Source organism: Lutra lutra, chromosome 3 (assembly GCF_902655055.1).
Source record: "Lutra lutra chromosome 3, mLutLut1.2, whole genome shotgun sequence".
Lineage (NCBI taxonomy): Eukaryota > Metazoa > Chordata > Mammalia > Carnivora > Mustelidae > Lutra > Lutra lutra.
Genome location: NC_062280.1, coordinates 133,858,762 through 133,878,569, shown reverse-complemented (window position 1 = coordinate 133,878,569; position 19,808 = coordinate 133,858,762). Strand labels below are relative to the sequence as shown.

Here is a 19,808-nt window from a genome sequence, read left to right as displayed (position 1 = left end):
AACATTATTAATTACTTATGCATAGTTTAACTTAATTCTTTTGGGAAATATTTTTGTTGAAAATGCTGAAAGTGTTGCCCAGGCAGCCACATGTACACACACACCCACATACAATCACACCCTACTGAAATTATCTAGATAGAGAAGATTTAAGAGCAGTGGTGCAGTTTATGCAAAACAATGAAACAACTGCATATATATATCAAAGTAGACTTGGATCTCTTTTAAGAGACATCAGGCAAATAATATTAAACTAGAAAAGCACAAGAAATATAAGGATCTTGTTGAATTTCATTAGCAAATGCAGCTTAAAAATATGTGACATTAAAGTCACCCTATATTTTTATATTGTTTTAAATTTTGTTTACAAAATCTACAATGATTAGAAATCTATGTTGGGTTGCTTATTGTTTTTATTTCTGATGCTGTCCCAGAGGTTTACTATGTAACTTCTAATAGCTTCTTGTATTGCTGCTAATTTTTCCAATGCATCCCCTATTTTTTTTCTTTTTTAAAGATTTTATTTATTTAGTTATTTAGTTGGGGGAGGTGGCAGAGAAAGAGGGAGAAGCAGAATTTGCACTGAGCATGGAGTCTGACATGGAACTCGATCCCACAACCCTGAGATCATTACCTGAACCAAAATCAAGAATTGGACACTTAACCAGCTGAGCCACCCAGGCACCCCTGTATCTTCTATTTCTACTTGGGTGTCAAAGGATATGTCTTCCACAATCTTTTAAGTATAGTGACTAAATGGATGCCTCCTGAGTGGGAGTTCAAATTAGAAGGCATGTTATATAGGAGAGTCACTACTTTGTCCTATGTAATATTAAGGGAATCATGGTGATATTACACTTATAAATAAGGCTCAGCTTGGTTTCAAGAATATTATACTTTTTATTTACTTTAGTTCTGTAGTTTGCAGTTAGTCTTGGTGTGTTACCAATGATTCTTCAAAGATTATTTCCCATTTTTTCTTATTATATACAAGTAAGTATGTATTACTTATTTTAACAGTTTTCATTTAGTATGTATTCATATCTTTGTTCCTTAATTTTCCTGTATCTTCTTATACAGATGGGCTAGTGATTTCATTTATCTTAAACGTATCCACTTTAAATATCAGAAACATTTTATATTTCATTACCACTCCTGTGTAGTTATGATCAAACACTTTAAACTAAAATACATATTATTTTATTATAAATTAGATTCCTTCTGCTTCTCTTTATAATAAAGTTTAGCCCAGGTAATTTTATTGATAATGCTTAAATTATGTGTGTAGGCTGGCTATATTACCTATGAATTTTGTTTCAGTATGCTAAAATGAAAATTATAAATAACATTTTATAAAGAGATGATATTAATTAATGTATATTATGAGCAATTGTTTTCTAGTTCAAGAACTCTCAAACAAAAAAGTTAAGTATTCCTTTCTAGAGAAGCTCTGAGCTAAAGACAGCAGAGCTAAATTCAAAGGAGAAATGCCAAAGCAAAACCAGGGAGATTAACTAAAAGTTAATATACTAAGTAGTAAGAATGTAAGTGTCCTTGTACTCACCAGGCAGGAAATTTGAAGATTCTAAAGAAAATGATCAATGCAAGGGAAGAGAATCACAGACACAAATATTAGGGGTATCCACTTGACAGCCCTACAATATAGCTCACCAGTAGATGCACCAACTGACATGGCTTCCAATAATCTTTGTAATGCCTCATTCTTAAGTATAAATGGACAGCCTACAACAACTCAATTTTTAGGACACCATCCAACTTGAAGAATATTCACCAGATTGAGGAAGAAAGGATGCTGCAGAAAGCAGAAGAAAAATTATTTTTTTCAAACTTAGTTATGATCCTCAGATAAGAAAAGACATTGCATCTGTGAAAAGGTAGAATGCCACAAAAATGTTTTAAAATATTCAATAATAAGAAAGACTATTAAAAATTTTAAATGGGATAGTTGATGTGGGAAGCAAAGGCAGAAGAAACATTATTAAATTTCCTTACTTTCTACAGCCCACTGACAAGTCCTTAAAACTTGCAGAATGACATTCCTCTAGGAACTCAACTGTCTTGATGTTAATACTTTGCTAAAGGCAAAAGGCAATCTTAGCCCAACCCCAGGATCCTGTAAGTCTACTTTAACATATAAAAATTCTTTTGGAAACTTCATCTGTACCCCCCAAGATACACATATTGGCAATCATCCCTCAAGCATTCACCAATATACATCTGAAATATACATTCACCAATATACATGATTCACCAATATACATCTGAAAGGTCTCATGACTCAGGTTTTATTAGATGGCAATAAAAGACCTTTTCCTGACAGTAGCTAGCTCCCTCAAGGTACTGGAAACCTTGCTTCCAAAATTCCTTAGAGACTTACACTATCCCTAACCTTCTCCCAGCTTGAAAATATATAAAGGGCCACTCCTCATGACCCCAGTGAAGCTCTTTCTGCCTATGGGTCCTGTCCCCCTGCTCTAATAAAATCACCTTTTTGTACCAAAAATACATCTACAATTCTTTCTTGGCCATTGGCTCTGAACCCTAACATCTTTCCTACATCAGTAATGAAAAAAAAAGGTGAGAGTTTGATTTATGACATCCAACACAGTAAATCAGTAGGGAAATGCAGTGCTATGCAATAAATGATGCTGGTACAATTGCTTATTTGTATAAAACAGGAATTGATCCTTATCTAATATTAAACCAAAATGCCAATTCCATATGGGTTATAAACTTAAAATTAAACAGCAAAATTTAAAAATATTATAAAAAACATAAGACATTATCTTTGTATTGGGAGGTTGGTAGGGTAGGATGTATTTTTAAAAGATACAGAAGTGCTTTTGGAGAAAGAAAACTACAAATTTGACTGCCCTAAAATGTAAACAGTTGTTTATTTAAAGATTCTTTAAAGACAATGAATAAATATCCTGCTGCCTTTGGTTCTATTGCGATGAGTTTGCGATTTAGAGAGTAATATGGAAAACTAAGCAAACAAAAAACTGAGGTAATAAGTGCAGGAAAAACAAAATGATATATAAGAAAAAGGAGTGATAGTGTTATAATATGTGGTTTACATATGTATATTTAGAGTTGTACTATTCGTTTTTTAAGATTTTATTTATTTATTTGAAAGAGAGAGCGATTGAGAGAGAAAGCACAAATGGAAGGTAGGGGGCAGAAAGAGAGGGATGAGTGGGGAGCCCAACATGGGGCTCCATCCTAGGACCCCAGGATCCTGACCCAAGCCAAAGGTAGCTGCTTAACTGACTAAGTCCCTGAGTTATACTATTCTTAATAGTAAATATTGATTTACTTTAAAACCACAATATAAATATTTTGAGAAGATGGAGGGAAGAAATGATTGTAGGGAAATATCAACAACGCCAAGTCCTCTTCTTCCATAACAGTAAGTTAAAGATAAAAAGTAACAATAACAACACATGTAGCTCTTACAGTTTACTCTTTCCAACATCCCTAAGAGGTAGATACCATTACTATTCACATTACACTTAACATTTAGAAATATAAAGGCCTGAGAAAAAGTTGAAAATAATTGCCTTGTAGAGAAAGCTTAAGTCATACAAAGTAGTAGAGAAGGGGAATTCTCATTTATGTTTTTATACAGTAGTATTTTATTTTTTACCAAAATGTACTTTGATTACAAAATTTAAAATCAACTAGAAAACAAAATATACTTGAGAATTCTTGTTCTAAATATGTTGTTCATGTTTCTCTTATAGTAATTAGTTGCAGTAATATAAGTAACTTAAGTAAAAGTAAAAAGTAAAAAGATTTTTATTCTAGATTTAATTTCACCATTTCCTGATTTTATATAATGTTCTCTATCTCTTTCACAATCATCCTTGTTTCTTTTTTTCTTATAAATTTATTCTCAACACTGAAACTTTGTAGCCAGAGTTCAGTTATCAGTCTCCTGACTTCTTTTCATTTTTATATATACTCACTCCTATGTGATCTCATCTGGTCCCACTGCTAAACACTCTATACTTTGATGACTTCCACACTTATATCTTTAGGCTTAATCTTTCCATTAAACTCTAGATTCTCAAATCTAGGGTGACCATACACCCCTGGGACGTTCAAGTTTGTCTATTTTCTTAGCCTCTGATCAGTTAGTAGTATTTTTCACTATCAAAAATATCCAGGGGCACCTGGGTGGCTCAGTGGGTTAAATCCTCTGCCTTCAGCTCAGGTCATGATCCCAGGGTCCTGGGATCGAGCCCCACATCTGGCTCTCCGCTTGGTGGGGAGTCTGCTCCCCCTCTCTCTCTCTGCCTGCCTCTCTGCCTACTTGTGATCTCTCTCTCTGTCAAATAGATAATGAAATCTTTAAAAAAAAAAATATCCAGCAATCGGGGTGCCTGGGTGGCTCAGTGGGTTAAGGCCTCTGCCTTCAGCTCAGGTCACGATCCCAGGGTCCTGGGATCAAGCCCCGCATCGGGCTCTCTGCTCAGTGGGGAGCCTGCTTCCTCCTCTCTCTCTGCCTGCCTCTCTGCCTACTTGTGATCTCTGTCAAATAAATAAATAAAATCTTAAAAAAAAAAGTCCAGCAACCAAATATGCTGGCATTTACTCAGAGGAGTTGAAAACTTATGTCCCCACAATTTACACAAGGATGCTTATAGCAGCTTTATCATAACTGCCAAAACTTGTAAACAACCAAGACATCCTTCAGTAGGTGAATGGATAAATAAACTATGGTACTTACAAATAATGGAATATCATTAAGCACTAAAAAGAAGTAAGCTATTAAGCCCCAGAAACACATAGGGAAATCTTAAATACATATTACTAAGGGAAAGAAGATAATCTGAAATGGCTACATATTATATGATTCCAAGAATATGACATTCTGGAAAAGGCAGAACTATGGAAAAAATAAAAAGACCAGTGGTTGCCAACAGTGGGAGGGGAGAGATGAATTGGAGCACAGAGGATTTTTAGGGCAGTGACAATACTCTGTATAATATTACTATGATTGATGTATGTCATTATATATTTGTCCAAATCCAAATAATGTACAACACTGAGAATGAACCATAATGTCAACTATGGACTTTGGGTGATTACAAAGTATCAATGTAGTTTCATCCTTGGTAAAAAATGTACCAGTCTAGTGAGTGATGTTGATAATGGGAAAGACTATGAATGGGAGGGAATATACTGCAAGTCTCTGTACCTCCCTCTCAATTTTGTTATAAATCTAAAAGTGTTCAAAGAAAATTAAGTATTTTAAAAAGGAAATAATAGCATATAAGGATAACTGAAACATTTGTTTTATTTTATTTCTTATACTTAATATATTCAGTAACATCTTTCTATTTTAAAAAAAAATCTCATTCAGTTCTAATTGTTTGAACCAACAACTGCTTTATTCTCTGTCATTGCTAAAAAACAAAACAAAACCTATAATGAACATATGCATTATCTCTAATACGAAACATAAAGACAAGGTCACTATGCTTTAGGTAATATCATTTTCATTCAGTTCATTCAAGATATATTAAATGATTTCATGTCCACAATAGCCAAACTATGGAAAGAACCTAGATGTCCATCTACAGACGAATGGATAAAGAAGATGTGATATATATACACAATGGAATGCTATGCAGCCATCAAAAGACATGAAATCTTGCCATTTGCGATGACATGGATGGAACTAGAGGATATTATGCTTAGCGAAATAAGTTAATCAGAGAAAGACAACTATCATATGCTCTCCCTGATATGAGGAAGTAGCGATGCAATGTAGGGGGTTTGGGGGGTAGGAAAAGAATAAATGAAACAAGATGGGATCAGGAGGGAGACAAACCATAACAGACTCTTAATCTCACAGGGTTGCCGGGGTGAGGGGGGTAGGGAGTGGGTGGTGGGGTTATGGACATTGGGGAGGGTATGTGCTATGGTGAGTGCTGTGAAGTGTGTAAACCTGGTGATTCACAGACCTGTACCCCTGGGGCTAATAATACATTATATGTTTATAAAAAAATAAAAAATATATAAAAAAAGAAATGAAATATTGCCATTTGCAGCAATGTGGATGGAACTAGAGGGTACTATGCTGAGCAAAATAGGTCAATCAGAGAAAGACAATTATCATATGATCTCTCTGATATGAGGAATTTGAGAGGCAGGGCAGGGGTTTGTGGGGAGTAGGGAAGGAAAAAATGAAACAAGATGGGATTGGAGGGAGACAAACCATAAGAGACTCCTAATCTCACAAAACAAACTGAGGTTTGCTGGGGGGAGCAATTGGGTGTTAGGGATAGGGTGGCTGGGTTATGGACATTGGGAGAGTATGTGGTATGATGAGTGTTGTGAAATGTGTAAGCCTGATGATTCACAGACTTGTACCCTTGGGGCAAATAATATATTATATGTTAATAAAAATAAAAAATAAAAATAAGATTTCAGACAGAAAATCCTCTATAAGGTCTATTGTCATTTATTTGTATGACTGGTACATGTTGAGAGATTCACTGTTCAATGATTAAAATCCACATTATAAAATATATAGGGATAAACAACCTGAAGGCATTTAGAGTTTAGTTTTTGGTTTTCAAATATTCTTAACTCTATAATCCTTTTACCTGTTCTTCATTTTTTTTTATGTTTTTTTTTAAGATTTTATTTATTTATTTGACAGAGAGAGATCACAAGTAGACAGAGAGGCAGGCAGAGAGAGAGAGAGAGAGAGGGAAGCAGGCTCCCTGCTGAGCAGAGAGCCCGATGCGGGACTCGATCCCAGGACCCTGAGATCATGACCTGAGCCGAAGGCAGCGGCTTAACCCACTGAGCCACCCAGGCGCCCCTTACCTGTTCTTCATTTTTATATGAACTTGTGTTCCAAGGAAATCTTGACCTATATGTTTATGATTTAATTTTTATTTTTGAAGTAAATAAATAAAACTGCTAAAGTTAAGATCTGACATTACCACAGAAAATGGGAATAGTGTGCTATTTTCTTTGATGATTATATTTTAAAGAGATGCTTCACAAGTCCCTGAGAAACCCATTCTTTGGGTTGTAAAACTGGCAAGAAGCTTTTGTAAAAACGTACATCTCAGAGAAGTAGAGAAAGAATTTATGAGTTTTATAACAAAAATGCTCTAAGAGAAAAGGAGGCCAAGACCTAGAATCAGGAAGAAACCTGTCCAAAGTTTAGTCAAGCTGAGGGGAATGTTCAGTCCATTAACTGTGTGCTCTTCCAGTTCCTTCATTTCATTTTATTTTATTTTTTTACTGTTTTTTTAAATTTAATTTTTTGTGTGTGTGTTCCAAAATTCATTGTTTATGCACCACACCCAGTGCTCCATGCAATAGTTGCCCTCCTTGATACCCACCACCAGGCTTACCCAACCCCCCAACACTCTCCCCTCTAAAACACTGTTTGTTTCTCAGAGTCCACAGTCTCTGATGGTTTGTCTCTGCCTCTGATTTTCCCCAACTCACTTCTCCTCTCTAGTTCATTTTAGTTTGAAAACAATAGTACTCAATGTTGTATGGTGAAAGATGGTAACTACACTTACCGTGGTGAGCAACACATAGTGTATAGAATTGTTGCTTTACTATGTTGTACACCTGAAACTAATATAGCATTTTATAACATCTCTGCTTCAGATAAAAACAGTCCTCCTCCCTTGAAGGAAGGAAGGAAGGAAAGAAAGAAAAAAAGGAGGAAGGAAGAAAAGGAGGGAGGGAGGAGGGAAGGAAAATAATACTCACCTAACAGGAAAATCTTCACTGCAATTTTATTATCTTACTTATTGAACTTTCTTAAGATATTGATTATCTTAGGGCCACCTGGGTGGCTCAGTCATTAAGTGTCTGCCTCCGGCTCCATTCATGATCCTGGGGTCCTGGGATTGAGTTCTTCTTCAGGCTCCCTGCTCAGTGGGAAGCCTGCTTCTCCCTCTTCTACTCCCCCTGCTTATGTTTCCTCTCTCACTGTGTCTCTCTGTCAAATACATAAGTAAAATCTTTTGAAAAGATAAAAGATATTGTTTATCTTAAATAATGTACTTTGCTTTTTGTCTGACAAAGAGTAAATACTCAATAAGTTGCCATTGTTATATAAAGAAACTATTTCATAAGACTTCCCACTTAAACCCTTAAAACCCTTTCTTGGCACAACTAGAACTGCCCAACTTCACCTGAAATCTCTACAGGGCATATAATCACAACCCTTTTATAACCAAGATACTCCATCAAATAAAAGTAACTGACCATATCGTACAAATTAACTGTACCTATTGTACATATTGGCCAAAAGAAAACTAAAAACCATATTAAAGCTATTGTCTGAGTATTTAGGAGTGCATTACAGCAAGTAAGGAAATGATCTTTGATATTGAAAAGGAGATGGATCAGAAAAATGGAGAAGAATAAATACATATGTTAAGTAATACTAAAATAGAGGAATAATTATGCTACACAATAAAAGAATAAAGATACATCTTCCATTAATAAGAGGAAAGACGGGGTGCCTGGGTGGCTCAGTGGGTTAAGCCTCTGCCTTCAGCTCAGGTCATGATCTCAGGGTCTTGGGATTGAGCCCAGCATTGGGCTCTCTGCTCAGTGGGGAGCCTGCTTCCCCCTCTCTCTCTGCCTACCTCTCTGCCTACTTGTGACCTCTCTCTCTGTGTCAAATAAATAAAATCTTTAAAAATAAATAAATAAAAATGATAAGAGGAAAGAATCAGTATGCGGCAAAAAAAAAAAAAAACACAAAAAATGAAAACAAAACACTGAGAGATTATATTTGGGAGTTTTTACGGTGCATTTATTATCAAGAAAGGTTGTAACAAACCATTTAAGAGTTTAAAGTTTTACTTAAAGTCCAAAAAATTTGATTAAAAAATCCAATATGTATTTTTAATATTAATGTTTCCTTCAAGGGAACTTTTGGATAGCTACGAATCTTTAAAGACACAAAACAGAGTGGGTATTGATAGAATTGAAATAACAATTTTCACTAAGAAAAGATAAATTACATTCTTGAATCACCAACAGGAAGTCAGATTTAGATAAAACCATGCAAATATTTATTTGATTTTTCACTGGGGGAAAAACATTAAATAAAATATATTACCCCCACTGGAACACTTGGTAATGCATAAGGAGCTATCCAAAACACAATAAACAATCCTACTATTAAGGAACTCCAACAATGACTTAAAGGAAAGGGAAAGAAAGGAAAGAGAAGGAGAGGAAAGGAGAGGAGAGGAGAGAAGAGGGAAGGGGAGGGGAGGGAAGAGAAGGGAGAAATAAGATGACAAAATCAATGTGAATTGATTTCTGACAGTCATGCATTGGTGGGTTTTGTTTTTGTTTTTGTTTTTGTTTTCAAAAGGAGAATGAACTGTGTGGGATTTTTTTTTTTTTCAGAGTATGTTTTAACTACTTTTACAGACACTTCAATATTTTCCCAACATCTACAAGGACACCAGTGTGTAAAAGGACTGAATGTTTCATTCCAACCCTTAGTCAAATAATCCTATTGTGCTCAAAAGAAAAGTTGGATAAAACCCATACCCCGTGGGCTTAGAATTTAAATTGTTCTGAGGGGTAACTAGAATTGTTTCAAATCCTTCTGAAAGCCATCAGTCAAGCGTTTGACTGCTTGTCTACCGCTCATTCTAGAGCTCTGAGATCAGTAAATAATAACTGAAAGAAGCAATGAAGTATATGAGAGCATTAGTTTATAGCTCTAAAACAGACTGTAAGGAAGAGCTTTCATGATAACTTAATCAATAGGAAGTATATATAGCAAGCAAAAGGCCTACTATTTTACAGTCAATCAATATCTATGGACTCACCACCTGTATCAGTCACCATTCTGGAATGAAGATACTTGGGAAATCTAACTCAGACTTCTGCTTAATGATATCCAAGTCAGGGTAAACTGAAATGAAGAATATCTTTTTTATTAAGCTATCTTTAGCTTCTACCCTCTCTCTGCCTCTCTGCCTACTTGTGATCTCTCTCTCTCTGTCAAATAAATAAATAAAATCTTTAAATAAATAAATAAATAAATAAATAAATAAAATACAGATTCTGAGAACTATTCTCAGACATTCTGCTTCCAGAATGGTGTTCTGAATGGTGCCTAAGTTCCTACTTTTTTAGTAAGCACCTTGGGTGATTTGGTGCTTACAGTCCAACAAACACACTAAGAGAAAATCAATTTATATATAAATCAAAAGCTGCTATATCTAATGAAAAAAAATCTTAGAAACTACCACGTATTATAAGACTAGAGAATACTCTCAATAATATCCCTTATTTATGAGTAAATCCCACTAGCTCTATCAGTTCTGCTTTATATAAATGCAGGCGTACATAACAGAGACAACATGGATGAGACCAGTTCTTAGAGGCATACAGACGGTAGAATTTAAGAGGGTCATGTTCCCTGAGAAAAAATACTGACATCATGGAGATATGTGGCATTTTTGAAGTGAAGATGGTAAGCAGAACTGTGTAAAACAAAGGACTCCAATCCAGAAGGTTATTTAGAGGTTATTTGCAGAAATTGCTGGGACTGGCATCAGATCAGCACTATATGCTCTATCTGTAAGCATTTTAGCAAACTTGACTAACAAAGCTTGAGTTCTGGTTGATTTCCAAAATGATTCCTGGAATGTTGGAATACCTCATCTGTAGAAGCAGTGACTAGTAGGGAATTGTGGTCATCCACATCTCCCCATACAGATCCAATTTCTGATTCATTGGTTTACATCATGTAATGTGATCAGAGAAGAGCACAAAGTATAATAAGCAGTCAAACTACTGTTCTTGCAAATACCTGTTCATTTTCAAATCCACCAGTAATCCAAGGACTCTGCAGTGGCTTTATACTCTCCATTAATTTTTCTACCCAATGTATCCCATAAAGTTGATTTCTGCTAAATTTGCAGAAATTTCCTGTACTGTGTATTTTCACAAAGCCCCAAAATCCATGGGTAATAACTGAAGATCTAAAAGTTGTCATCTATGAAACTTATAACCTTATAAATCTGGCCTTATCAACATACCCAAAAGACAGTTTTTGCAATAATTCAGATGCTCAGAAAAAATGCTTCATATTGCAATGACCCATATGGGGTATGTGTGTGTGTCTCTGTCTGTGTGTGTCTGTGTATTATTTGTGTATATAGGCAACAGTATAATATTTCAAGCAAAAAATGCATATTTATCTTTAATGGAAAACTATCTCTTTTCTTTTTAACCAATGTTAATTAATTTTAGGAGAGGGAAGAAGATTAAAATCAGTGCAGTATTGTGATTAAAAGTACAGATTTTGAGTTGAATTTTAATCCCCAACCTTGACATGACTTTTGAGATTTGGGATAAGTCTCTTAACTCTCTAAGAATCAGTATGCTTAGATGTACACAAAAATACCTACCTTCCAGTACTGTTGAGAGTATTAGAAGATAAAATTTGTGTGTCAAACACTTACACAGTGATTATAACATAGCAGGTAATTATAATGATGATTTTGATCAAATATTTACCTTATAGAAACCAATTAGGAAGACAAAGACACATTCTTTCATTAGTTTCTCATGTATCTTAGAAGAATGACTTAAATGTCTTCAGAAAACATTTGAATATGTGTTAAATGACTTGAAACAATCTTGAACTTCTTGTACTTCGAAAATACGAAAACCAGAGTAGGCAGAGGACAACTCTTTACCTACCTATATCTATAATTCATGGTGAAGATGTTGATTCTAAAACAGTTAGCTACATTATGTTGAAAACCAAAGCATGCAACATTTCTACTCATTTCCACTTCCATTTCTATTTCTATGCAGCCCAGATTACTATGTTTGTTAGAAGAACCATAAGGCAACTGAAAACTAAATTTACTTATAAAAGGGCGACCAGAATACTTTTGATCCTAGAAACCCTACATTCTTGAGAATACTAATTGTCCTCCAAAAATTATTCTGTTCTTCACCCACAGAACACCTGGTTTTTAAGTGGTCATTTGACAACCCAAAATAAAGACTCCTTTGTAGGAGTAGATTTGACCAAGTGATCTGGTTCTTCAAGTCAATAAGGTAAAAGCACAAGTTTATTGAGGCAACTTTTGAAAACTTTCCTTAAAAGGTAACTGGCACGTGATGTCTCCTTTCTCCTCTGTCCTCTCTCAACATGCTGGCTAATGGGGGAAGAAGCTGTTGTGGACTAGGAGGTGACCTTGGAAATAGAGGCTATCACAGAAAAACAATAAGCTAGAAAACACCTTGAGTCCTAAATGTTTTATAAAACAAAACTACCATAACATGCCTGATCTAACTTTTGTGTGAGAGAAAACTCATTTTCTAACTTTTTAAAATTACCATTATTTTTATATCCACTATTGAATCTTACCATAACTGTGTCGAATGAAGAAACATTTTAGCAGAATGAGGTTAACCTAGCATCACAGAAGATGAATTAAAATCCATGCTACTCTACTGGGTATTTACCCCAAAGATACAGATGTAGTGAAAAGAAGGGCCATCTGTACCCCAATGTTTATAGCAGCAATGGCCATGGACACCAAACTGTGGAAAGAACCAAGATGCCCTTCAACGGACGAATGGATAAGGAAGATGTGGTCCATATACACTATGGAGTATTATGCCTCCATCAGAAAGGATGAATACCCAACTTTTGTAACAACATGGACGGGACTGAAGAGATTATGCTGAGCGAAATAAGTCAAGCAGAGAGAGTCAAGTATCATATGGTTTCACTTATTTGTGGAACATAACAAATAACATGGAGGACATAGGGAGATGGAGAGGAGATGGGAGTCGAGGAAAATTGGAAGGGGAGGTGAACCATGAGAGACTATGGACTCTGAAAAACAACCTGAGGGTTTTGAAGGGGAGGGGTGTGAGAGGTTGGGGGAGCCAGGTAGAGGGTATTAAGGAGGGCACGTATTGCATGGAGCATTGGTTGTGGTGCAAAAACAATGAATTCTGTTATGCTGAAAAGAATTTTTTTTTAAATGCAAAAAAAATAAATCCATGCTCCTGAAATGCCTACACTTTATAACCAGCAGCTGCATGGAAGTATGCATCACCCTGTTTGCATGCAGCACAGAAAAAAATACGTTTCTAGTTGCAACATCCAAATTATGTGTATAATAACTGTATCTGTTTGTAAGTTGTTTTTTTTTGTTTTGTTTTGGGGGGTTTTTTGGTTTTTTGGGGGGTACAGTATACTTTATTGATGGTACATGACAAGGTAGGGCTCCCCAAGCCCCTCCCCCTTCTTCAGGGGGTCTGGGATGGAAATAGTGGAGGATGGGAGATTCTCAGTGTTTGGGGGGATAAGTTGGGGCAGGAATTCCCCAGCAGCTCAGGGCCTCTCTCTTCCTCTTGCTCTGGCTGGGGCTGATGGTTCAGGGGGCTCTTACTCCTTGGAGGCCATGTGGACCATAAGGTCCACCACCCTGTTGCTGTAGCCAAATTCATTATCATACCAGGAAATGAGCTTGACAAAATGGTCATTGAGAGCAATGCCAGCCCCAGCATCAAAGGTAGAGGAGTGGGTGTCTGTTGAAGTCGCAGGAGACAACCTAGTCCTCAGTGTACCCCAGGATGCCCTAAGGGGGCCCTCTGATGCCTGCTTCACCACCTTCTTGATGTCACCATATTTGGCAGCTTTCTCCAGGAGGCAGGTCAGATCCACAACAGACACGTTGGGGGTGGGGACATGGTAGGCCATGCCAGTGAGCTTCCCACTCAGCTCAGGGATGACCTTGCATACAGCCTTGGCCGCACCAGTGGAAGCAGGGATGATGTTCTGGGCAGCCCCTCGGCCGTCACGCCACAGCTTCCCAGAGGGGCCGTCCACAGTCTTCTGGGTGGCAGTGATGGCATGGATGGTGGTCATTAGTCCCTCCACAATGCCAAAGTTGTCACGGATGACCTTGACCAGAGGAGTCAAGCAGTTGGTGGTACAGGAGGCATTGCTGACAATCTTGAGGGAGTTGTCATACTTCTCATGGTTCACACCCATCACGAACATGGGGGCGTCAGCAGAAGGAGCGCAGATGATGACCCTCTTGGTCCCACCCTTCAAGTGAGCCCCAGCCTTCTCCACGGTGGTGAAGACCCCAGTGGACTCCACAACATACTCAGCACCAGCATCACCCCATTTGATGTTGGCGGGATCTCGCTCCTGGAAGATGGAAAAATTATCCTCAGGACATTATTTATCTCCATAATTCTGAAACAGAGATGCTCCTCCACTATTATAATCAATCCAATAAAAGCAGAACCCATCACAATCTTCACTTTTCTAATTTTGAATTTCTGTGAATACAGACTTCTCTATCACTTCAATCTAGGTAACTGGTTCTCAATTCTTCCTAAAGAAAACCCATGATTTTTCCCTCTTCTAAACACTTCAAATATCACCAACATTTTTCTTTCAAATATTGTTTTTAATTTTAAAAAAAACTGTAATTTTCTAGACTTTAAAGACATCCACTCAGCTTTTATTCTTCTCAACTAAAGAAGCATAATGTTTTAGTCTGTCACTGACATTTTTACCCCACTTGATTCTTTTTTTAATATATTTATTTACTGATTTGAGAGAGAGAGAATGTGGGGAGAAGCAAAGGGAGAGAGTCTCCCCCGACTGGAGTACAGAGCCCAACACAGGGCTCAATCTCAGGATCCTGAGATCATGACCCAAACTGAAATCAAGCATCAGAGGCTTAACTGAGCCACCCAGGCACCCCCTCCCATTTGATTCTTTTACCATTCTTCCTTGGCACTTTCAGCATTATGTTATAAATTTCCTGAGTATAAGTTTTCCAGCGAAAAATGAAGAAACAAAAGAACTCAGGATATGAGAGAAACAAATTGTTGAACCAAATCTTCATGCTTATTGTAAAACATCTTTCCTACAGATAATTATATATCCCTAAGATGAAAGAAAACTTCAAAATAAGCATTCCTTCCCCTCCTCTTCACTGTTACTGTGCTGAGGCAATGAGAAAATAAATTGAATCATACCTCTTTCTCTGTTTCCCCTTCATTACCAGGACAACGGACTGGAGGATTTTCAATGGAAAGTAGAATAGTGTAACATACTTTGTTAGGGCCTCATACTACCACAAGCACGATCCAAGCACTTTTCCACTTGCTAGCTCTGTAACCTTGGGAAAGTGATTTAACTTTTTTCTGCCTCAGTTTCCTTACCTAAAAACTGGGATAAAAATCATAACTTTGAATTGGGTTATTATGAAGATTAAATGAGATAATTCCTATAAAATAATTGCCATGGCATCTATCACATATTAAGCACACAGTAAACAGATCTCCTTACAACAATAATGATTCTGTCCTCCTATAATCATGTCATGGTGGCAAATGTGAATGACACTGATAGAGCATTGGGACACTAACTCAAAAACATAGTGCTCTTCATGCACTACAGAAATAATCTACAAAATCTACACCAAAAAATCTACACATCAAAACCTATACAAAATCTACTAAATGTACACATTTGAAATTTTAACTTAAAAAATATATACTGCAATATATATTATATGAATCCCTCAAGTGTAGAATGTAGCACTTCCATTTTGACTGTCTTACATTTCAAAAAATTATCACATCAGTATCTTTAGCACCAGAAATTAGCAGAAATGTAACAGAGCCTGTCTTGTAGAGCTTACCTAATGTTAATATCACAGACATATTTGCCTACTTTATAACATCAAACATACTATTAAGACAATATAAGACTAGGAGATAAATTGTAGAATGGGTTCCAAATGTTTTACAGGGGGGGGGAAGATAAAAGAGAACTCGAGTTGTGAAGAAAGATTCTATGAAATATGTTGGAATTAGACTAGGCTTTAAAGAATCTTGACTAACTCTTAGCTATTTCATTAAACCAAAAACGTCCCCTTAAAATGGGCCTGTTTTTGTTTCTCTTGCGTAGTTTTATTCATTGAAGAAATTTCTGAGCATATTCATGTATTGAGGATTGTAGAAGTCACTGGGAATACAAAAATAAACCTAGCAGACGCCTCTCAAAGATAAAGCCTACAGGATTTCCTGCTCCTGGTGTTGGTGAAGCGGCTTGCTGCAGAGCAAAATTCCTACAGGATTAATCTGAGATAAATAGAATAGTTGGGGGGGAAAAAGTGTTTGAAAATAGAATAATTTGAGTATCCAAGATTCTGGAGAGCAAGGAGGTAAATATTGTAGTGTTTTTCCCTTCAAGATATTTGTTAGGCTACAAGAAGGGCAGGAGAAAGAGGCAAAGCAGAAATAATGGCCAAATGCTAAAAACCTGAATTGAGTATTGAACGGTCTAATGACAGTAAGGAGATAAAAACTGAAGTTCAGAGGCTGGCAAATCTGACAGCCCCTGATAAAAGGCCCAGACCTCCAAAAGGACTCTGAAAAGGCCAGACTTTAGAATTAAGGGCAAAGCTCTCATAAAAATCCAGTGTTGACCAGTTCAATTCAAGACCAGGTAAAGGTCATCTGTTCCTACTCTAAGTGCAGAGTAAATTAATATTAAATTCTCTCTGGAGGAAGACAACATCAAGTAGAACTTCATAAATTTATCTCTATGATTTTTCATATATGCTACCTGACATTTAATTCTTTGTAATTATTAAGCATGCAAGAAGAGAGAGTGAGATGCCCAGAAAACAAGAAAAAAGTTAAAAAAAAAAAAAAAGAGAAACAGATTCAAGATGATGCAAACCTCAGGGTTCTCACACTATAACTGTTCTTCAAAATAACTGTGATTAATGATTTCAGAAAATAGATGGGAAAATGGAGAAACTGACCGGAAACCGAAACCAATCAAAAATTCTAAACTGAAAAAGACAATTACCAAAATTAAGAAATTTATAGACATTAAACAGGAGATAAGAGAATTAGAACTGGAAGTTAGTTCAATTGAAAACATTCAGACTAAAGAACAGAGAGAGGAAAAGATGAAAAATAAAGGTATATGAAAGATCTATTGGACAAGTTACTGAAGACTTAAAAGGAGAGGAGATAGTGAGGCAAAATCTTATATGATGTTGCCTAACAATATTACAAAAACAGACATCAATCCACAAATTTAAGAACCTCCATGAAATCCAAGCAAGATAAACACAAAATAAAACAAACAAAAACATAGCAAAACTGCTGAAAAACAAAAAAAGGAAATTTTTAAAGTAGTCAGAGAAATAAAGATGTAAAAGATAAAAGAGTAAAGCTTCTGTAAGCTCATATAGCATTCATGACTTTGAAATACAGAAAGATTTCTTAAGCAGGATGGATACACACAAACAAATTAATCATCTCTTAATCAAAACACATCATTATGACAAAAGGAAAAATAGAAGAACACATAATCAACAAAGGATTTCATTCCACATAATCTGAGAACACATAAATCAGTAAGAAAAAGATAAACCCAGAGAAAACTTGAAGAATCATTAAAAAGGATATGAGGCACATAAAAATTATCATTAAAGATATGAAAAAGCACACAACCACATTAAATTAATATATATATAATTATATATTCTATCCATTAATATGGATATTATATATATCCATAATATTAATATGGATAATTATGTATTATATGTATTATATTATATGTATTACATTATTATATATTACATATTGTTTATATATTATATTATATTATATATATTATATGTATTACATAATTGCATAATTATAATTATGGATAATTATGTATTAATAGATACATAATTGGATAATTATGAATAGATTATGGATAAGTATGAATTAATATCGATAATTATGTATTATCCAAACATAATTTGGATGTTGCAACTAGAAACGTATTTTTTTGTGTGCTGCAAACAGAGCGATGCATTAATTTCTAATGAGAGAAATGCAACAAGATATCACTTCACAAGTATGAATAGCTAAAATTAGAAAGGTTGACAATGGTAAGACATATGTATGACCAAGAGAAACTGGAGTTCTCATATATAGCTTATTGAAGCACAGTCTGACACAACCACTCGGAAAACTTCAGTAATATCCTCTATTATTGTAAAATACACATCCTATGACCCAGAAACTCTACTTTAATTCAATACCTAACAGAAATGCATGTAAATGTTCATTAAAAACTATGCATACATAATCACAGCAGCATTAGTTATAATAGTCAAAACTGGGAATCACCCAAATATCCACTCAGCGTAGAATAAATCAATAATTTTGCTATATACATACAACAGAAGGCTATCTATAATGAAAAATTTAAAACTGCTGCTATTTACAATAAAATGGGTATATAAAATAAACTTAATTTTAAACAAAACCTGTCTCCCCAAAACATTGTACTATATGATTCCATCTCTATAAAGTTCAAAAGACTGGACAGAAAATACTTATGGAGTAGAGGAGAGGGTAGTGACTGTGAAGGGCACAGGAGGAGCTACTGGGGTACTGAAAATTGTTTTATTTCTTGTCATGAGTAGTAGTAATATGAGTATGTTCACTCTGTGAAAATTTATGGAGTTGTACAATATGATCTGTGTACTTAACTTTAAACAATGATAAATTATATGCCCAGTACCATGTTAGTTAAAGAAATAAATATCTACTTATTTAATTTATGGACTTCATTTGCCATAGACACAGTACATCCAAAAAAAGGGTGACGGGGGTAGATCCTGACACAGGAATAAAATATAAAAACCAATTCAACCTCACAGGTGCAAGAGAGTTGGATAAAGCTTCAGTGTGATGCCTGGAACGGGATCACCACACCCTTGGCACGGCTGCCCATGTGCCATGTTTGCTTTATAATATAACACTTTGCTAACTTTCTAAGACTGTAGACCTAAACACAAAATTCTGTTTCTAAGATAACATCCTGTACCATACATTGTTTTACCTTGGCAGAGGACCTGGAACAGTCATTGCCTCCATTATTTTAAATGGAGGATTTTCAGTGCTACATTTATGAGTTTCTCGATTTTTTAGGTGGATAAACCTGGCCAACACCACAACCCTAAATTCTTTCACTAGAACAAGTACCATCCACTACAGACACGTCCTTCATAGAGAAAAATCTGGCTTCTTGATACTTTGGTCTGGCCAACAGACATCCCGCCAGGTTTACAGTGAAAGATCAGGGTTCTCTGACAACAGCATGAGGGTTATTTCCCATCCAGGAATGAGTGAATTCAGACAGGAGTTCACAGGTCTGGCAAGACATCACATGGACGAGGCCAAACCAAACATCGAGTGGAAAACTCCACTCAGATGGTATTCTGTGGGTCCAGGCCCCCAGCAGCCAGCCCACATGTGCAACTGACACTACTTAGTAATGAAGCAGCAGCCAAACAGTACTGCACACACTGTACAGAGAAAGTGCCTAAGCCAGGTGGAGGGAAGGATGACAGGACCACTGGGACACTGTCCCAGGTCTAATCAGAAAAATACACTCTGGGTTTTTCCAGAACCTTGTAATGCCAGAGGTATTTTGATCATGGAGTTGAGGAGATATTTTGAGCATAAATGGCTTTTGTGACCCATATGTCTAAATATTTTCCCTTTTATGCTAGGGAAAAAGAAACCTGGGCTCAAAGATCCACAAAGTGAAAAAAAAATGAAATAAAATATTACCTAAAGCACAAATGCATCCTACCACATTCTGCCATCTCCCTTCAACCTTCTTATTCCTCAACTGCAAAGTCAGTAGTTAGGAATAGTGTTGCTATACATTTTGCGTAGTG

The 19,808-nt window shown here is 36.0% G+C and overlaps 1 protein-coding gene across 1 annotated transcript; it reads right to left on the bottom strand.

Annotated features, from left to right (window-relative positions):
• Positions 1 to 13,375: 13,375 nt before the first annotated feature.
• On the bottom strand, positions 13,376 to 19,178 carry LOC125095618 (glyceraldehyde-3-phosphate dehydrogenase-like). The gene is made up of 2 exons (XM_047722056.1): positions 19,122 to 19,178; positions 13,376 to 14,254 (listed from the first exon to the last, which is right to left on the bottom strand). The coding sequence occupies exons 1-2, from the start codon at positions 19,176 to 19,178 to the stop codon at positions 13,463 to 13,465; spliced, it is 849 nt and encodes a 282-aa protein (XP_047578012.1). The 3' UTR covers positions 13,376 to 13,462.
• Between the last annotated feature and the right edge of the window lie 630 nt (positions 19,179 to 19,808).

What these genes read in the sequence shown, in the direction of transcription:
- LOC125095618 (XM_047722056.1), bottom strand. Translation starts at nt 19,178, where the DNA reads ATGTCTGTTGGCCAGACCAAAGTATCAAGAAGCCAGATTTTTCTCTAT. An exon ending in TTTTTCTCTATGAAGGACGT is followed by an intron (nt 14,255 to 19,121) that starts GTCTGTAGTGGA and finishes TAATGTCCTGAG; the next exon opens with GATAATTTTTCCATCTTCCA.